The 21,734-nt window shown below is 39.5% G+C and overlaps 2 protein-coding genes across 2 annotated transcripts; both read right to left on the minus strand.

Annotated features, from left to right (window-relative positions):
- Window positions 1–7,132: 7,132 nt before the first annotated feature.
- LOC125176961 (olfactory receptor 5M8) lies at window positions 7,133–8,068 on the minus strand. Its single transcript, XM_047878925.1, has one exon. It carries the CDS (start codon window positions 8,063–8,065, stop codon window positions 7,133–7,135), a length of 933 nt encoding a protein of 310 aa, XP_047734881.1. The 5' UTR covers window positions 8,066–8,068.
- An 11,058-nt stretch (window positions 8,069–19,126) lies between these two features.
- Window positions 19,127–20,083, minus strand: LOC125176925 (olfactory receptor 1030). The gene has a single exon (XM_047878861.1). The coding sequence runs from the start codon at window positions 20,081–20,083 to the stop codon at window positions 19,127–19,129; it is 957 nt and encodes a 318-aa protein (XP_047734817.1).
- Window positions 20,084–21,734: the final 1,651 nt, after the last annotated feature.

The raw sequence follows: 21,734 nt of genomic DNA on the forward strand, positions 1-21,734 counted from the left end.
AAATATATGATATGGTCCAAATCTGAAATAAAAACTTAAATGGTTATCATCACTTAATAAGAAAAACATGTAAATTGATCAGTTAAGCATTTGATTCCAAATGTTTGAAAAATTGAATAGTAAATATAAAGATAGTTAACCATGAGATTCATAAACATAAAGGCAAAAATTGATAAAGGAAACAGGATTGATTTTTTAAAAACTCAGCTAATTCTTGAGAATCTGGGGTTGGGCATTTGCACATATGGGCAAATTACTAGCTAGTATCAGCAAAACAAAGAGAAAGTATGAAACATATAATATTAGGAATATAACGTTGGCAAACAGGTGTTCCAGATCATAGCTGAGGGTTCTGTTTCATGCTGTCATTCAGGATCTCCAGTTGACAGGTCCTCTGCCCTCAACAAAGTCACTTTAAGCATCTATCCTCAGCTACCAGATGTTGGAGGAATGATGGGGAAGCCATCCATACTTTTAAAACACCTCGGTCTGGAGCTTTCATGTATAAATTATAGTTGCACTTGATTGGTGACAACCAGTCACCAGAGTTTGCGGTGGCCTTGCACTTCCAAGCAACAACCCCAGCAAGAGATCTATACGGAACATATTTCCAGAATCTGAGGACCTCTCACCACCTTTACTGCTCTGCCATCATCCTAGCAATCAGCTCTCTTGACCGAATTATGGAACTTCCCCCTGCCCGAGTGCCTCTACACTCCCAAGTTCAAAAACTGAAGTGGGCCTTTTAAAACACAAGTCACTTTATATTGCACCTTAGCTTGGAGCCCTCCCACATCTTCCAATTTTTCTCAAAGTAAAAACCTTTCAACAGTTCACCCATCTTAAATAATTGGCCACTAAGGCCCTATTATGCCTCTGACTTCATAGTCCATTAATTTTCTCATTGTCCTGGGCTCCAGTGCAATGGTTTCCAATCTGTCTTTGAAACATTCTTTTTTCCTTTTTTTTTAAGTTTTATTTTATTTAGACAGAGAGAGAGAGGGCATGCACACATGGGGGAGGGGCAGAGATAGAAGCAGAGAGAGAGAGAGAGAGAGAGAGAGATTGAGAGAGAACCCCAAGTAGGCTCTGCACTGTCAGCACAGAGCCCGATACAGGGCTCAAACCCATGAACTGTGAGATTATGACCTGAGCTGAAATCAAGAGTCAGACGCTTAACCAACTGAGCCACCCAGACACCCCCGAAACATTCCTTGAATGCTTGCATTATAAGCCCTTTACACTAGCTATTCCCATACCTAGGGCACTGCCCCCCGTAACTGGTGTGGCTAATGTCTAGACCACTTTCATAACGTTTTTGCTTACTATCACCTTCTCAATTAAATCTACCCTCATTCTCATGCCTCTCAAGCCAGAGACACTCCTGTGCTCCTTTATACTACAATAATTTTTTTCTGAGTTTGTCATACAATAACTAACATATTACATGATTCACTTGTGTATTATGATAATAGTTTATGTATGTCTAACACCACCAGAATATAAGCCTCATGAAAACAAAGATTTATTTTTCTGTTTGGTTTGTTGATAACAAATAACGAAAACAATGCCTACTACATAATAGACACTCAGCTAATACTTCTTACATGAATGGGCGAACTGATCAACTAAACAGCAATTTAGAATGCTAAGAAATAGACTAAAAGAAATATAAACAAGTTTATGTATAATATTATTGGCATTTTACAATTTGTGGAGAGAGGTGGTTTTTTTTTAATATTTATTTAGAGAGAGAGAACACAGAGAATGGGCAGACAGAGAGGGAGACAGAAAATCCCAAGCAGGCTCTGCACTGTCAGCGCAGAAGCCAATGTGGGGTTTGAACTCACGAACTGTGAGATCACGACCTGAGCCGAGAGTAGGACACTTAACCAACTGAGCCGTGCAGGCACCCAAGAATCAGTCTGCTGTTGGAGATAACACCTATAACGTCCTAACTCCATTTCTTAGTTTTAACCATGAATAAACTACATTGAGATAAATTTCTGGGACTCCTGAGGAGCTCAGTAAGTTAAGCATCTGACTCTTGATTTTGGCTCGGGTCATGATCTCACGGTTCATGAGATCGAGACCTACGTTGCGACCTGTGCTGACAGCATGGAGACTGCTTGGGATTCTCTCTCTGTCTCTCTCTCAAATAAATAAATAAACTTAAAAAAAGAAAACTACCTAGAGCTAAATTTCCAATTTGTCTTTTTTTGTGTGGAAATTTGGGACAGTAGACCACTAAGGCAAATGGAAAACACAAAAGAATATTATTTGAGATCAATTATAGTGAAACATCTGCTGGAGATCCATATTATGGAATTCTACCAGCATGACTCAAAGACACTGGTAATATGATAAAAAGAGAAAGACAGAGTTCAGTGAGAATCCTATAGATTTTCTGTCATGGAAAATGCATTTTCTGTGCCAGTTTCCTCTAAAACTACCTATTTCAACACATCGGTATCTAAAAAGCATGCAATTTAATGAGGAGAACACATAAATTAATAGATATTAGAAATGAATATGCAACACAGTTCCTCTCCTACCTATGAAAATTAGAGCTTCTTAATGACCCCACAGGTCAAATTCTGGCCAGTGCTATGGGATTTATATTTTACCCAAGTTACTGACATCAGCATTTATCTCAGAAGAATCCCCAAATGTTTCAAGAAGAATCAGTTAGAAGTGTAATCTCAGTGGAGAACATCCTTAGAGGGAGAAAAACTAACGGGTAGCACTATACTCTCTCAAAATAAGACTTTTTTGATCCGTATTTGATATTTCCCTGATTCAAACCAGTTGTCTGCAATGAATACTAGGGCAATACTTTAGGCAATGCTAAAGGCCAAATCTAAAATGCTCCGGGAACAAAACTTCTCATGAGCCAGAATTCAAGTAATCATTTTCAGAATTTCAAGATCTCTAAAATATTTTCTACATTCTTCTTTAAAAAAATCGCACAAAATAAGCACTAAGTGCAAAGCTCATGCTGTTTAATTTTCAGAATACAAATATGAAAACCGTGTCTTTCCCCTACAGGAGTTTGCACACTGATGGGATGCTTAAGATCTGAAAATAAATAATAGGAGGTATAAATGACAAATTTCCAGAAGAAAAACACCTAGAACATGAGTTGCAGAAGACATTGACAACAACAGTACCTGATATACACAATAATCAATAAGTATATGTCAAACATCCAAATGACTGAATAACATATTTAATTTATTGTTTCTATCATGCGTCTCGTGTTCAGAAAAGTTTCCTAGCAGTGAGTCTAAAATCGAACTCGGAGCACTCTTGCCTCAAATGTAATTGAGGAAAAGGCACCTGACAGATAATATTTGGTAGTCCAGCTGAACCCTTAAGCATACCCATCCAAAAAATAAATACTAAAACTGGGATCTACACTCGGGTCTCAATAACTTCCAAATTAAACCTTTTCCCACTACGATATTCTGTCACAACGTGAGAGACATTTTTTCAGGCAAGAAGTTGAAGACAATATTTTCTTGGGATAGTTGGTGATGAGAAAGCAGCACAGAATTGTCACTCCCCCTACCTTAAGGAGCGCCTGAATTTCTGCCCTGAGTCAATAATCAGGGCTTTCTTGGTGAGCTCAAGGGATAAGGAGCGTGAAGAGAGTATATTCTTTCCCAGGTTTGGAACTTTTCTGGTCTCAGCAAATGCCTGTTGTGATTTTCACCCAACATGCTCCTCGCCTGAGCAGCTGTGAAGGCTTTTCTGTCTATAAGCTGTTCCACAAATGTGTAATTATGAATGGATCGCAAGGAAGAGGCACTGTTACCAAGATTGCTCGGAATTAGTTCCCTTAAGTCCTTTCACTGTGATGTAGCATTCACTTTTATCTGTCTCTAGTGAATGACAATGCACATGTAATGTGCCATCATTCCTACCTGGTGCCAATAAATTTACAATCTTAGTTTCTGCTCAGAAAGAATTCCTCTCAATGGGCTTGTAGCAGGGCATTTATAATAAAGAACTTGAATACGACTTTACTAAACCAAAGTAACCATCTATTATTAAAGGGTAGGATGGGAGGAGAAGAAAGTATCACAGACCAAAATCTATAATTAACCAGGGAGACAGGGAAAGGCAGAAAGATCTTACTCTTTCAAAAAACATGACTTGGGCCTCATGTCTTTATCAGACACTTTGCTAAGGTCGTAAAGGTACAAAGATGAAAAGACATGGTCTCTTCCTTTAAGAACATCCTAGAATAGGGGCACCTGGATGGCTCAGTCGGTGAAGCTGCCGACTTCGGTTCAGGTCAGGATCTCACAGTTCGTGGGTTCGAGCCCCGCATCGGGCTCTGTGCTGACAGCTCGGAGCCTGGAGCCTGCTGTGAATTCTGCATCTCCCTCTCTCTCTGTTCCTCCCCTGCTCATGCTCTGTCTCTCTCACTCCTTCAAAAAAATAAAATAAAATAAAAACATTAATAATAACTTTCTAGAATAGTGGGAGAAACAGGTGTACACTATGCATATGATCATGGTACCATGCCGTAATGGTGCTGATAGAATTGTAAACTCATGACTGAACTATAATGTGGTACCTACACAGCCTGAACGTATTAGGGAAGAATGGCTAGAAGAGGTAATTCTTCAGCTAAGTCTTAAATTATAAGGGTAGAGGAAATGTGGAGGAAATCCGGGGCTGGAAGAAGAAAAGTCGATTACGTGTTCCATAAGATGATCTTTGCTAACTCAAAACAACAATAATTGAAAACCTAACCCAACAAAAACTTGATGAATCAACTACTACTTCTCATTCTGTCTAACCTGCGAGATTATTGCCACATATCACATGGCAACAACCCAAACGTGGACACAAAAGCAAAGTGTTGCAGTGTGTTTGCCTTGTCAACTCTGGGAGTCCACAGTGCCATCCAGTAAATAGGGGGGCCACTTTTCCAGGATCAACGTTTCCTATTGTTTCTCCCATTTATTAAGCTTCAGCCGCATGGCTTTTCCTTCTGTGGCTTCAACATGCCAGGCTTTATTCTGAAACTCTCTACTTGCTAGTGACTCTCCCGGTTGTAGTTCCCAAAGATCTGTCTGGGTTTGCCTTCTTCTGACCAATGAGGGTTCGATTCAAAGTGTCACCTTCTCCAAGAGTCCTTTCCCCTCCGCTGAAATTGACACATCAGCACCACCCTCACTTGCGATGATCCCGAGCCATTGTCTTTCTGATTGCCTCACTTTACCTTCTCCATAACACTAATACTTGAAATATTTGATTATCTGTTTGTGTGGATACTTTGCCATCAAAATAGCCCACCTGGAAAACATAATAAAGGACTTTTTCTGCCTTGTGTATTGTTGCATCTCTCAATTGTAGCATATGGTCCAGTAATCAACACAGAATCCAACAGAGGTTTAAAATGAATGCAACATTTTAAACCAAGAGTAGCAACCACAGTCTCCAGATAACAGTTCTGCAACATGTGTGGGGAGAAACCAGTACAGAATCCAATAAGGGGAGACAGAAAGCTTCCAGGGAGAAAATGTGTAAAATATAGGTCAGCTATCCATTTGTCCCTATAAGAGGTGCTTTATAGTTCTGTGGAAGTTTGGGGAAAAATAAATACACACACACACACACACACACACACACACACACACACACACAAGCAGGTAGCTAGTATAGTGACTCTGAAAATCAACTAATTATGCCAGAAGAGAATTATATTCATAGCATTACTCATAGTGTTGGTAATTAGTGTTCATAATGTTCACAGTATTACTCATCTTATGATTCAGGTATTACTAATAACATATTTGTAGTATTTTATATTTTTTAATGTTTATTTGATTTTGAGAGAGAGACAGAGCACGAGCATGGGAGGGGCAGAGAGGGAGGCACAGAATCCGAAGCAGGTTCCAGGCTCTGAGCTGTCAGCACAGAGTGCACATGGGGCTCAAACTCACAAACCCTGAGATCATGATCTGAGCCAAAGTCGGACACTTAACCGACTGAGCCACCCAGACACCCCGTATTTGTAGTATTCTAACAATAAAATATCAATTTAAGAAAAATTCAAATGTGACCCTGTTATAAATATGAGGAGAAAGAGCTGATAGGGATGCAGGGTTTGGTGGAAGAATTTTAATATTTTATCTTTAGTAAAAAGATGCCAGTGAATTGTATGTGTGTTCAAAAATCAATAAAAATAGCCATATAAACATATAATTTAAAATAAGTTACTACCATATAAAATAACAAGATGATGTTGTCTATGGGAAGATAGGGTAAGGAAGAAGTAACACAGGAATTCGTATAACCCTATAATATTATTTGACTTTTAAAAAAGCATATATGCTTTATATGAGTAATTTTAAACAATAATTACAGTAAGTAATTTTAACTACAAACATGAGTATATGTAAAAACAGAAAATCCTAGAAAAATAAAATCTCAAATGTGATTTATTTTAGAGTTGTGGTATTTAACTTCTGTTATATGCATTCACGAGTTTGAATTTTGTGTAATTAATATTCTATCTGTAAGAAGAGGTTACTTGTTGACATGGTAACAAGCAATTCAACATAATATAGTAGCTTATAACAAAGGGAACTTCACACCCATTCTATATTTCTGTTGTGAGTTGGTGGAGGGCACTTTCCGTGTTTCCTCACTCAAGAACCCATGTTTAAAACTTACATTGTAAATATTGCTGGTCACCCTGGCAAACAAAACAAAACAAAACAAAAATGCTGAAAGATTTTCTCACAATTGAATGCTCAACTGAGAAGGGACACATATGAATTCTAATAAATTCTAATAAAACTCATGGTCCAGACATAGTCACACCCTTCTACCTAAATCCAAAACAGAGAGATGTAATGCTACCATGTGTTCAATAAAGCAAAGAAATTGAAATAACTAGTAAGAAAAATGAATGGCAAGTACAAACACACAAACTTTTGTAATGGAAATTGTACTATTTGTGCTTGGATTTTTAAAAAATTATTAAAACTTCTGAAAATGTAATGTTCCCCCTTTGCTGTACCCTATTTCTCATTCCATCATCAATTCCATCCTGTAACTACAGAAAAAAAGGTTGAGAAAAAATTGCGACCCCAAAGAATAGTGATAGCTTTTAAGAAAATCTTTTTTTTCTTAACTCTTTGGTTAATGCTTCTTTCACGTCTTTATTCCTAAGGCTATAAATCATGGGGTTCAACATGGGAATTACCGTTGTATAAAATACAGCAACCATTTTTCCCTGTTCCACAGATTCCTTTGAAGGGGGTCTAAGATACATGAAGAAAAGAGTTGCATAGAATATGGTGACAGCTATCAGATGGGAGCCACAGGTGGAAAAAGCTTTGTGCCTGCCTTCTGTGGAACGAATCCTCAGGATAGCAGGAAAAATATAAAGGTAGGAAATCAGGATGATGAGGAGAGAAAAGGAGAGGTTACATCCAGCCACAACAAACATGGACAGCTCTTTGTTGGAAGTGTCAGAACAAGCCAGCTTAATCAGTGGTGGGTCAGCACAGTAGAAGTGGTTAATTTCATTGGGGCCACAGAAGGCTAGGTTGTAAGTCCACATGGTTTCCATGAGGCCAGTGAGCGCTCCATACACATAAGGCCCGGTGATGAGGGATGTGCACACACTCTTGGACATCTTGCTGCCATAAAGCAGAGGGTTGCAGATGGCCATGTACCGATCAAAGGCCATCACAGCCAGGATGTAGATTTCCACGTGGACCAAGGCAATAAAAAAGTAACACTGCACCAGACATGCAGGGTAAGAAATAGTTTTCTTCTCCGACAAGAAAATCTCCAGCATCTTTGGAGTCACATTGGAAGAGAAACACAGATCCACAAAGGATAAGTGGCTCAGAAAAAAGTACATGGGTTTGTGCAGCCGGGCATTGACCTGGATGAGTACAATCATGCCAAGATTCCCTGCGACTGTGGCCGTGTAAATGGCCAGAAACAGCAGGAAGAGGAGAATCTGTAATTCCAGGTGACTGGTCAGTCCAAGAAGAATGAACTCATTCACTGAGGTGAAATTTCTTCTCATAATTTCCTTCAACAGGACATGAGAACTTTGGGTCAGTACAGAACATTTTTTAAAGGTAAAAAAAAAAATATTTTCTTAGAACGACATTTTGGATTTTTTACATGCTTTTTCTCTCCCTTTCTATGACTTTTGGCCCCAGGAGACACTAGAAATAGTGGTTTAATTGAAACAGTATCCAATTAAATCTTAGCAAACACACTTAAACCTCGGGGTCCCAGTCACTAGCGGGCTTTAAGTCTTTTTCTTTGATAAATATCCCTCTTGTTTCTCTTTGTCCATTTACCTTTTTGGTTTCTGTCAAGACATTTCTTACCCATCTGCATTTCTACTTTGTCTGTTTTCAATATTTTACTTCACTTCACATCAATTTTTTTCATCCCAGATTTTGCTAACCAATGCCAATGAACAAGCATCTACCACGTATCTAAATGAATATACCCAATAATATAATTAGTGGTTGAGAACTTTGTAGCAGCAGTTCTTCTCCTGATACCAATTATTTTTCCTGACGATGCCGCCTCAACTCCTTAGGTTCTTTGTAAAAGAGAACTGAGGGCTACATTTAAATATGCATCTTCATTCATTCTTTGTAAGATAGAAGAAATCAACACTTCTCATTTTAGAATGACTAGATTCTAGTTGGAGGGAAAGATGGAAGAAAAGAGACACCTTTGAAAAACTGAGTGATGATAAAATGTTTTACCACGTGTGGTTACTGGCATAACGCGCTGGCAAGCTTTCAAAAAGTCTTTTAGCATTTTTACAGGCAATCCGATAGGTTTGCAGAGGCTAATTTTTCAGTCCATCAGATCTGAACTGGACCAGAGAATGACTTGGTCCGGTATGTTCGTCTACGTTTGAGAAAACAGACGGGAGAGCAAAGCGAGAGCCCCGAGCCACAGACAGATTTGACAAAGCCTGGGCGGCAGCAGTACCCGCCCCACACCCATGTCAGTTACTCCTAGGAGCCATAGTTGATCTTTATGCAACCGTGCTAAGACAAAACAAGCAAAACAACCGCAAAACTTCCCTTCTCGTTGTTTATTCTCAGACTACATTTTCTACGGTCAAAGAGCAGATCCTAGGCAAGAGAATGTGATGAAAGAGAAGTGTGCAATTATTCGCCATCCCCTTACACCATAGGTTAGCCCTTCCCTCCCTCCTTTCTGCCTCCCGCTGGCAGCTCCTGTGGACACAGTGCGGAGCTACCTTGGATCACATGGATGAGCTGGCAGAAAAGTGAGTGATTAAGGCACAACGACTGAATCGTTGACGGAGCTGAACCGACATACCAGCTCAGAACTTTATATGAAAGAGAAGTAAACTTCTAACTTAACTATTGTTTTGTTTCACCCTTGCGGGAAGGGAACTCATTATTCCAACTAATCTAAACTTCCAGGATGGCTGTAAGTCTCTGTAGAACTCATCCTGATCTTCAGATTTGCCTTTACCATGGCTTCTTTCCTATAGGTTTTCAAGATACAGGCAATCGAGAATCAATACTCTTGGTGGGCCAAACAGTTAAAATCTGCGACAAACACATGGGGCACCTGGGTGGCTCAGTCAGTTAAGCGGCTGACTTCGGCCCAGGTCATGATCTCACAGTGTGTGGGTTTGAGCCCCACTCAGGCTCTGTGCTGGCAGCTCAGAGCCGGGGAGCCTGCTTCTGATTCTGTGTCTCCCTCTCTCTCTGCCCCTCCCCCACTCATGCTCGCTAGCTCTCTCTTTCTCTCTCTCTCTCAAAATTAAATAAACACTATTTTTTTTAAATCTGTGACAAACACAAACCCCTCAGGATATGGAATCTCAATCATTGCTAGTTTGATCCTAATTCATTAAAAAAAATTCCCCCTTCCACCTTAGAAAAAAATCTACTGATTAAGCTATAACTTAGAAGAGAAATATAGATCCCCAAAGAAAGATATATGTAATCTTGGATTTTATTTCCCACTCCATCAATAAGGTTCCTCTTGAAAAGAAGGAAGTTTTATCTATATCAGATAAAACTCTGCAGTGATAATTATTAGTTAGAATTTAATTAATTCCTCAGAGATTATGCCCAAAGACAAAGTTATGATTTAAAAATTGTGATGACAGTGTTTAAATAATCGCAGTGTAATCCTCTTGAGACCTTTTAAACATGCCGTAAACCTTCTTTTTTCATCCATTCTATGTTCACACACACACACACACACACACTGCAACTCTCCGTAATGCAGGGGAAAGATAATACAAAAATGGTTTAAAAATAAAATTTAGGGGCGCCTGGGTGGCGCAGTCGGTTGAGCGTCCGACTTCAGCCAGGTCACGATCTCGCAGTCCGTGAGTTCGAGCCCCGCATTGGGCTCTGGGCTGATGGCTCAGAGCCTGGAGCCTGTTTCCGATTCTGTGTCTCCCTCTCTCTCTGACCCTCCCCCGTTCATGCTCTGTCTCTCTCTGTCCCAAAAATAAATAAACGTTGAAAAAAAATTTTGTTTAAATAAATAAATAAATAAATAAATAATAAAATTTAACCATTAGTCATATTTATTCTTTAAATTCTCCTCCTCTACCCTAACCACAGAGGGTTTTTCCAGGAGCACTTAATCCCCAGCTTCATAACATATCTCTGTTTTTGTTTGTTTGTTTGTGTTTTATTTTTGTTTTTGTTTTCTTACCCACTAGTATTTCTCACCTTTATCTCTTCTTTCCTGGAATGACCTCAAGAACTCCATATTATCCTGAGCAGTTCACCTTTTGCTGGCTCTTATCCTCTAGCTCAGCTCTAGACCAACTGTTGCCTAGTGAACAAACTAAGATGTTTTGAAAAACTAAAAAGGTTTCTGTATAATAGGAACCATCATCTGTCCAAAAATGGTTATTTAATATATGGATCTCATGATCTTTTTCTTATCTCCTACTAGAGAGCACTGAAGCATCATGTTGCACCCTTCTATGTGCTCATGCCCTTTTCTTTCCTTCTTCCTTCCTTAAAAATAACCTAAGGTATATTTATGCTTTGCAAACCTTTAAAAATTATTTTGCGCTAAAATGTTTCCAGTATCCTTAATACTTATGTTCATCTCACAGGTTTTGCAACGGGCAGATTCGATATGAAAAAGTACAACTGTGCTGGCCCATTAGCTCGGTGATTACAGATATCTTAACCTTCATAAGCCTCAGTTTTCTCACATTTAAAATGTTGCTGCAGGATTTTTCTCTGATGATTTTAAAACTTACAGTGTATGTAAATATCTGACCATGTGTGAGACATATAAAACTACCACAAAAATTCTTAGCGTCTACCTTCCCTTTGTTTAATATTTAGAAGAATAAAAAAATACCCAGATTATGAGCATTGGTGCTGGTCATATGACTGGCTCTGATTTTTGTCTAGGTAGCCATGTACCCATTTCCAACCACACATCGATTCCTACCAAATAAGAAATTGGATTCCACGTATACATAGTAGCACCTTGGCTCATTCCTAACACACAAAATAGACAGCCCTACCTATAAGGAAGTAGGAAAACCAATGTGCCTTCAAAAATCAGTAAGGGAAACTGTTACTTGTGTTTATAAGGGTGATTATTTTTCCCTATGGTATTAAATCAAGATGAAGCATTCAATTCCGCCAATTAAAACTTTCCTGAAGACACAGCTCAAGGACTGTTAACATGGGAATTAGGGATGGCTTAAATTTCTCTCCTGTGTCTTCTTCGCCTCTGTCAGTAATGGTCTTACTGACTGCTTGCCATGCCTTGCTGGGCCCATCCCCCTCACTGCCTCCATCACTCAGCAGAAAGAGCTACATTCTAAAGAATTTCTTTCTTTAAAAACAAAAAAACATTTATTTATTATTGAGAGAAATAGACAGAGCATGAGCATGGGAGGGGCAGAGAGAGGGGAAGCCACAGAATCTGAGGCAGGCTCCAGGCTCTGAGCTGTCAGCACAGAGCCCGAGGCAGGACTCGAACTCACAAACCGGGAGATCATGACCTGAGCCGAAGTCAGATGTTTTACCAACTGAGCCACCCACGCACCCCCTTAAAGAATTTCTATTTCACTTGTCCACCAATGTGACAGAAGCATATTCTACCATATGGTATTATTGCAGTGATCATACATTCACTTGATAAAAAAGGGGTATTTTAGGAACGACTGGGTGGTTAAGTCGGTTAAGTGTCCGACTTCAGCTCTGGTCAGGATCTCGCGGTTCATGGATTCGAGCCCCGCGTTGGCCTTTGTGTTGACAGCTCAGAGCCTGGAGCTCCTTCGGAGTCTATGTGTCCCTCTCTCTCTGTCCCTCCCCTGCTTGTGCTCTCTCAAAAATAAATAAACGTTAAAAAAATTAAAAACTTTTTTTTTAAAGGGGAGTATTTTAGTCCTTTATTTTACTTGTTTTCTATTGTTTTGTTTTTAGAAAAGGCCAAGAGGAAATGAAAGCAATTGGAGACCCCTACATTATCCACATGATTGACAGTGTTTCCAACTCCTTATTTTTCTAGGCCATGGTGTACTTTGTACAGCTGTTGAATTTCTTAGTGGTTAAGGGTTTTTAATATATTTGATTAATAAAGTACCTAACCTTCATTAAATTTGACATACTGAACTCCTTTTTTCATATAAGATTTTGTCAAAAACTCACTTAAAAATCTCAGGCTAATATTATTTTTAAAAATTTTTTTCATGTTTATTTATTTGTGAGAGAGAGACAGAGTGCAAGCAGGGGAGGGGCAGAGAGAGGGAGAGACACAGAATCTGAAGCAGGCTCTGAGCTGTCAGCATAGAGCCCCACATGGGGCTCAAGCTCACAGACCGTGAGATCATGACTTGAGCCCAAAGTCAGATGCTCAACTGACTGAGCCACCCAGGTGCCCCTCGAGTTAGTATTATTAAACCCATTTTACAGTTGAAGGAACTGAGCCTTAGAAAAGACAATCACTTTTCTAAAAATCAGGTAAATGAACATGTGGCCACAAACATACAAAGATATTTCTGTCAGTTAAGCAAGAAACAACTTGTCCTCAACATAGTCTTGCCTCTGTGAAACCGGCTGTCATTAAGGTCATTAAATAGAGCAAGTCTTCTAGGAAAAAAAAATCATTTTATTATAATAGATCTCCCAACTCAAGATCATCAGAACAAGCAAAGATTTTAAATGTATTACAATCCCCAATTCAATGGATACTTTTACATGCGTTCTGAGTTCTTAAGCTCATTCATCAGAGCATCACATTATTTCTTAAGTGTTCCCTAACATTCATGAGAATTAATTCAACAATGAAAATGCTACTGGACACATACTTGTAGGATATGAGGCAGAAAAGATTTATAAAGAGAGGAATCAGTCTTCAAAGCCAAAGATTTGGAGTAAGTCACTTACCTAGCTACCATTCTCGACTCTTGATTGGACATTATTCGGACACTTACTCTACAAAATTTTTATTCTGTATGTATGTATTTATTTAAAATTTTAAATGTTTATTTATTTTGAGAGAGAGAGAGAGACAGGGAGACAAATAGACAGAGTGAGAGCAGGGGAGGGGCAGAGAGAGAGGGAGACGCAGAATCTGAAGCAGGCTCCAGGCTCTGAGCTGTCCGCATAAAGCCTGATGTAGGGCTTGAACCCACAAACTGTGAGATCATGACCTGAGCTGAAGTTGGACGCTTAACCGACTGAGCCACCCAGGCGCCCCAATTATGTTATTCATATAAGGAACCACTTTCTCTCAAGAAAGGCAAGCCAAAAAAAAATCATGTTTTTTCTTAATTTTTTGAAGAAAACATGGCTTTTACATTACATAATAACATAATATAAGTCTTTCAAATTATTCATCTGGTGATTTTTCAAGCTATGAATAACAGATTTATGTAGTAATTTCATCATATTTTCAAATATATTCTTTCTCTTGCTCTTTCTTATTTGGTGGTTCAAAAGAAGAGTCATGACATGTAAGAGAGACACTGTTTTAATTTTGCTACTCATTTTTTCGAGGAGGTGTCATTACCCAGCTACATTTGTAAGATTATATTCAAAAACAGAGAGGTTTATGTGGTTGACAATGACTGGAAAGATTGAAAATTTGTTGGCAAAAGTGAAAACTTGACACTCCCATATACTTCTAAGAATGTTCTGGAGTCTTCATATGGTTTATGGTAAAATCTAATTTTTACTGTTACTGTAGCTGCAGAGTGGCAGGATGTGATGATAATGTTCCATGTGGCCAGCTCTTGAGAAAACAAGTCTGATGTGACACAACTCTGTATGAAATCTAATATACAGGCAATGGCCGCCATGTAACAGTAGAACACTTTGGACCCAATATCGTAACTACGTGAAAAGCAAATGGTCGGGTCATATGGGTGGGATTGTCACAGACAGCATCAGGGACAAAACACTGAGTTAACACCAAGGTGATTATGTGACACTGTTCAAATAAATTGATCAACGACAAGACTTTTTCAATAAAAAAAAATTAACCAAAATGTGTGGCATTGGCAGATCGGTGAAAAATGGTATGAGCAGGTGATCCACAGAGTTAGGCTCAAGTTTTCCACAAGAAAGAGACACAAATAACTGTAGACAAGACAAAGAACAGTTGGCAACACTGGACAACTGGTCAACCTCAGGAAGCTAAATTTCTTCTTTCTCATCTGATTTACCCTGAACATTTCAAGAGAAATTCTGTTTAAGAAAATAAAAATAGACCAATTATGCGTGAATAAATTATACACAATTAAGATTCCATCAGTGCATCTCATATGTTTTCTAATTCCCATCACCTTATACAACTAATGTTGTAATTTCCAATTTGTAAACATTCGCTAATATCTATCTATCTATCATCTGTTTATTACCTATTTGGCTCTTAAGGGAGCATAGACTATGTACCAGGCTAAGCATTAGAAAAATAACTGCTTTCAAATTTTATATCTGACTTTGTGGCATTTACAAGATTATGGAGAACACAGATATTAATTAATTAACCAAAACTATAAGGGTCGTGTATATAAAGAATGATAAATGTAATAACAGAAAAATACAGAAAGCTATGAGAGGAAACAAAGTCTCGAATAGGTAAAGTAACTTTATAGTTAATAATAAAAATCAGGGGCTCCTGGGTGGCTCAGTCGGTTAAGCGTTGGACTTCAGCTCAGGCCATGATCTCACAGTCCGTGAGTTTGAGCCCCGCATCGGGCTCTGGGCTGATGGCTCAGAGCCTGGAGCCTGCTTCGGATTTTGTGTGTCTCTCTCTCTCTGCCCTTCCCCCGTTCATGCTCTGTCTCTCTCTGTCTCAAAAATAAATAAACGTTAAAAAATTAAAAAATAATAATAATAAAAATCAGTTCACTTTTATTGAGTGAATATTATGTATCATGCTTTGTACTAAGTACTTTATAGTTATTTTTAAAATGTTTTTATCTGAGTATAGTTGACACACAATGTTACCTTAATTTCAAGTGTACAACAAATATATTAATCCATTTTTTACGCAGGTTATTTATGAGAAAATACTATATGTATTTATCCTACAGAGGAGAAAATGAGGCAGAGAGGCTAAGTAACTTGCTCACTAAGACTGATTCCAAAGTTTATGTTCTTAACTATTTTTTAGCTGATAAACGATGGAATCAGGGTCTGTCTACAAAGCTCACTTTATTGAACAGATTGAATTTGTCTATACCTTATAAAATAGGATGTCTTTTCATAGTAGATTATATTATTCAGTGTGCATTCAGCTGTCAATTACCTGATCAACAATATTTTGGGGATACAGAAAATGAGTTTTGCTTCTTACATGACTTTCCCCTTCAAAAAGCTATAGTGAGACAAGAGAGCAACCAACTGGATTTCTGCTCAGGTCATGATCCCAGGGTCATGAGATTGAGCCCTGAATAATTCCCCATGCTGGGTGTGGAGCCTGCTTAAGATTCTTTCTCTCCCTCTGCCTTCCTCCCAACTCCTGTCTGAGCACTCTCTCTCTCAAAAAAAAAAAAAAGTATTGAGAAAAAAGCAGGGGTGGGAGTGTTCCAGGCCGGCTCAGTTGGTAGAGCATGCAACTCTTGATCTCAGGGTTGTAATTTCAAGCCCCACATTGGGTGTAGAGATTACTTAATTTTTTAAAAAAATGTATGTCATAGAAGGAAAAGTAAATGATAAATGTTGAAGCCAGACACATTTGGGCTTCTCAGCTATGTGATTTTCGGTAAGCAATTAATCTGTGGGTCTCTACTCATCTTTAAAATGGGGATAACAGCGCCTGGGTGGCTCAGTCGGTTAAAAGTCTGACTTTGACTCAGGTAATGATCTCAAGGTTCCGCATCGGGCTCTGTGCTGACAGCTGGGAGCCTGTTTTGGATTGTGTCTCCCTCTCTCTCTACCCCTCCCAGACTCACACTCCATCTCTCTTTCTCTCGCTCTCTCTCTCAAAACTAAATAAACATTTAAAAATTTAAACATAAATAACATGGGACTAACAATTCTGTAATCATAATATTAGTGGGCAGATTAAGTGAAACAACATACATTAAAACAGTACTTGAACTTTGGTGAGCATTGTTATTTCCTTCTCTCCCTCGTGTGTGTGTATGTGTGTGAGTGTGAAAATCTAAACTTTCTTCAGATGTCAGGAAATATATGATATATGAAAAAAAATGTTAGACTTAAAGCAATATCTTTCCCTGGACCATTTGTTTATTTTTTTTAAGTACACATGGATCAGACTTCCTTTAACACAGTACCAGTTGGATTCATGATCTCTTAGATAGGTGGGAAGCAAAGTGTAAAATACCCTGTAATTATTGATCCTTAAGGAAGTGTGGTAAATATTCTCTATTTTCACATAGGTTCCTCCATCACTGTGTTGCTTAAATCTGTTCAATAAATTAAAAGAAAGTTCAGAATTAACTTGCAAAGATGTAGAGTGAGAATTTAGGAGCTGTTGCCTCTTCATTTAGTGCCAAGCTAGGCTATAAAAATAGAGACAAGCACCCTGAAATCGGATAATTGGAATAAAGGAGCTTCTTTTAAATAATTGCATATGTGTGTCTGCTTAAACAGCAATAGCACTCTAGGCATCTGTTTAAGTAGAATCTGACACACTATTAACTAGATGTTAAAATTTACAAAAGTAGCGATTTGTTTAGCTGTGTGTTTTACCAGCATCCACAATTTGAATTTCAAGATAAAGATATTTAAAGAACATCTAGTAATAGAAAATTTGAAACAATTAAATGGGATAATATAGAATTAATAAATATGAAAATGTTACTTTGTAGAAAATATTGAGGAGAAATAAGCTCTCAGGTAGAAAAGAAGCTTTGAAATACGACTGAGAAAAACATGTCCATTGAGGGAGTGACTGATTACGGTTCCGTGGCTTTTCCTTTTTCATTGAAAGTAACATGTACATATGTGATCACGAATATTTTCTAATACCTATTTTGTTCAGATCCTGCCTGCTCTGACATAATATTGTACTAGGAGTTATAAGTATGCTGGAGCAGGTGCACAAAGAATGAACAAGTCCCCATCTTCTTCAATTATATAAGACCAACTTCGATTTACTCACAGTACATTCTTTTTTTTCTCTGCTGCATTAGCACTCCCATTTTCTTATACTATGTAGCACTTAACAAATTGCATTGATTTTTCTCTTTACAGAATTCTACAAAACCATGCAATCCTAGAGCTCCTTGGGGGTTCTTGCTTGGTATTGGAGCAGTACTTGGCTTATTATACGTACTCAGTAAACATTCCTCAGCTCTGCTTATGCTTTGTAGCTGCAAAGTCACCTGAAAGCTTAACCTTTTTAAAAATCAGCTTGTCTTTTGCATTCTTTAGCATTAAAATATTGACAAACAGGTTGGCAGGTTTAATAATAAAATTAGGTATATAATAACTAACTGTGGTAAAATACAATTGTGGATAAAATTTGAGCTACGATACAAATGAAAAATATCTGTCCCATCCTGAAAAAATCGATTAATAGACAAAAATGAAGGAAGGTACGAAAACCCCAGATCCCAGCAGGCTGGGATATCACTGATAAACTCTACCGAAGTTACAATTTCTTTTGAGGCAAGCTATGTATTTCTGTAAAAGATATTCATTCCCTACTTCAGGAGTTAATATCTAGAAGTTAATTGGAAGTCTTTGTATACTGTTATGGCAGAAGGAGGAAAGTGTCTTACTGAGAGTGGGGAGGAATAAATGGACATCAGGCATGGTCCTGGAGCTGTTATCTTGACTTTTCTGTCTCAGAGGTGACAGCAAGTCTCAATCAGCAGTGCTGATCACATTCCTTTAGATAATGGAATTAAACCCCTGCATAGCAATTAGTATAGTATTAAAAACTACTAAAAGTTAGCTCATGATAGTCAACTATGTGTGTATGTACATATATAGCCATACATTGGTTTGCAGATATAGAGAAATTTTCCAAAAACGTAAGAAACCAGTAATGGTGATAACTTTGAAAAGAGACAATGGAAGATCATGGTGGGGGGAAAAGGGAGGAAAATCTTTTATTTTGTACTCTTCTGTATAGATTGAATGTTTTACTATAAGAAGGAATAATTTTTACAGTGTGAAAGGAACATATGATGCTACAAATGTAAAAGTGTAAACGTATATAAGAGAAATTATCCACCCTACCTACATATCTAACCTCCAACCCTTTACACACTCAGTGCACACTCACACATCTCCTATACAACTGTAAATCTCCTGTACCTCTGTCTTTCGTGCTTTGCCATTAGATTGCAGATTTTCATTGTAGATTAAAAGTTGACTTTACTGTAAATGCAGTTAAAGTTGGATCCAGTTCTCATAAGTACATCTTTTCTATAATTTTTTTTTTGAGACAGAGAGAGACAGAATGAACGGGGGAGGGTCAGAGAGAGAGGGAGACACAGAATCTGAAACAGGCTCCAGGCTCTGAGCCGTCAGCACAGAGCCCGACGTGGGGCTCGAACTCACAGACCATGAGATCATGACCTGAGCCGAAGTCGGACACTTAACCGACTGAGCCACCCAGGCGCCCCTCTATAATTTATAAAGAAGGATACATTGTAACTTTATTTCAAAAGTACATTTCTTCTCATCAATTTCCAAAAAGCTTGCTTCACATTCTTGTTCCTCAGGCTATAAATGATGGGGTTCAACATAGGGCTTACAAAAGTGTAGAAAACAGCAATAATTTTAGACTGCTCCACTGACTTGTCCGTGGGAGGTCTAACATACATGCAGAAGAGTGTCCCGTAAAATACAGTCACTGCCACCAGATGGGAACCACACGTGGAAAAAGCTTTGTGCCTGCCTTCAGCAGAATGTATCCTCAGGATGGCAGTGAGAATGAAGATGTAAGAGATGACAATTATGAGGAGGGAGTTGGAGAGGTTAAATCCTGCTACCACAAACATGGACGTCTCTTTAATGAAAGTGTCAGAGCAGGACAGCTGGATGAGGGGGGGGTCAGTGCAGTAGAAGTGATTAATAATATTGGAGTCACAGAAGGTCAAGCGGTACGTCCACATGGTTTCCATCAGGCCACTAAGGAAGCCGTAGACATAGGGACCAGCAATCAGGCGAATACAGACCCCTCTGGACATCTTGCTGCTGTAAAGCAAAGGGTTACAGATGGCCACGTACCTGTCATAAGCCATTACAGCTAGCATGTAATACTCAGTAATCACCATGGCAATGAAAAAATAACACTGGGTTAAACAAGCAGCATAGGAAATGGTTTTCTTCTCTGATAAGAAGTTCGCCAGCATCTTGGGAGTCACATTCGTGGAATAACACAAATCCAAGCCAGACAAACTGGCAAGAAAGAAGTACATGGGGGTGTGGAGGCGTGAATCTATCCTGATCAATACCAACATCCCAAGGTTCCCCCCCACGGTGATCAAGTAGATCACCAGGAACAGCACAAAGAGGATGGGCTGAAGCTCTGGACGATCTGTTAATCCCAGGAGTACAAATTCGGTCACTAAGGTGGAATTTCCTCTGACCATTTTCTTAGCTGCCAGCATTGTTCACGTGGATGAATTAAAATAAAGTAAGAAGTGAATGAGAAGTCCATCATATATTTCTTCTCTCTCTTTCTCCCCTTCTCCTCCGTCTCACACTCTCAATCACTCTCACGCAGGACTATGATGAGCATCTGAGATTGCAGGAACTGAGACTTTCAAGAAGGTGGTGGCCCCTAGAAGCTAGGTGTGTAATGTGCAGATGGTCCCCAAGAGAATGGCTCATGTGACACCAGCTTGCTTCAGAATGGGGGCCTTATGACCCAAAGTCTGCCTAAAAATGGACTGAACCACCAACAGTTGCTTACCGTTCTCTATAAAATCACAGGTTTCATCATGGAGCTTGGGAATGGTTCCAGATGCAATGGTGACATGTGTTTGGAAACACTTCTGCAAGTCAACAGTGCATGCATATGTAGAAGTTCAACTTCTGAGAATTACACTCCCTATGGGTTGGAGGTGAAAACCCCAAATTACAGTGATTTAAAGGAAAGCGATCCTGTTTCACTGTGATATCAATAAAGTACAGGAAATTATGGCATTCATATGTGAATAGACCAAAGATAATGACCCCAAATATGAAAATAGCAAAGCCCTGCATCAATCACTAATGAAGGAACTTTTGTTCAGAAGCATTTGTATGACTAGAGAAAGGGAGACCTAGGTTGGGGGAAAAAAAGAAGTGGTCAAAGAAGTGGATTATGCTTGTGGATAAAATGATCAATTCAGATAATATCAATTATAATGAAAGAATAAAATGAGAAACTGTTTTTCCAGGAGTTGGGAGAATATATTTTCATCATGGATTCTCAATGTTGTCGTGTTATTGTACATGATAGACTGAATAAGATAAGGGATCAGAACTCAAATACCTCTCAGGGCCAGATAGTAAGGATGAGTGAAGTAGGCTAGGTATAAGGATGAGCAGAAATGAAGTAGAGAGTGACTCCCAGGTTAAAAAGCCAGCAGCCGGTCGGGCAAGATGGCGGCTTAGGAGGACGCTGGGCTCACCGCACGTCCTGCTGATCACTTAGATTCCATCTACATCTGCCTAAATAACCCAGAAAACCGCCAGAGGATTAGCAGAACGGAGTCGCCGGAGCCAAACGCAGACGAGAGGCCCACGGAAGAGGGTAGGAAGGGCGGCGAGGCGGTGCGCGCTCCACGGACTGGCGGGAGGGAGCCGGGGCGGAGGGGCGGCTCGCCGGCCAAGCACAGCCACCGAGTCTGGCTTGCAAAAGCGGAGGGGCCTGACGGACTGTGTTCCCACAACAAGCGCGACTTAGCGTCTGGGAGGTCATAAGTTAACAGCTCTGCTCAGAAAGCGGGAAGGCTGGAGGACAAAGGGAGGGAGAGCTGCTGAGCCCCCTGACAACAGAGCTCAGTTTGGTGGGGAACAAAGGCGCTCGCCAGCGCCATCTCCCCCGCCCATCCCCCAGCCGAAATCCCAAAGAGAACCTGTTCCTGCCGGGGAACTTGCTCGCTCCGCGCAAACACCCAACTCTGCGCTTCTGCGGAGCCAAACCTCCGGCAGCGGATCTGACTCCCTCCCGCTGCCACAGGGCCCCTCCTGAAGTGGATCACCTAAGGAGAAGCGATCTAAGCCTGCCCCTCCTGCCCCCGAGCACCTTGCCTACCCACCCCAGCTAATACG

Source organism: Prionailurus viverrinus, chromosome D1 (genome assembly GCF_022837055.1).
Source record: "Prionailurus viverrinus isolate Anna chromosome D1, UM_Priviv_1.0, whole genome shotgun sequence".
In the NCBI taxonomy this organism is placed as follows: domain Eukaryota; kingdom Metazoa; phylum Chordata; class Mammalia; order Carnivora; family Felidae; genus Prionailurus; species Prionailurus viverrinus.

What these genes read in the sequence shown, in the direction of transcription:
- LOC125176961 (XM_047878925.1), bottom strand. Translation starts at nt 8,065, where the DNA reads ATGAGAAGAAATTTCACCTCAGTGAATGAGTTCATTCTTCTTGGACTG.
- LOC125176925 (XM_047878861.1), bottom strand. Translation starts at nt 20,083, where the DNA reads ATGCTGGCAGCTAAGAAAATGGTCAGAGGAAATTCCACCTTAGTGACC.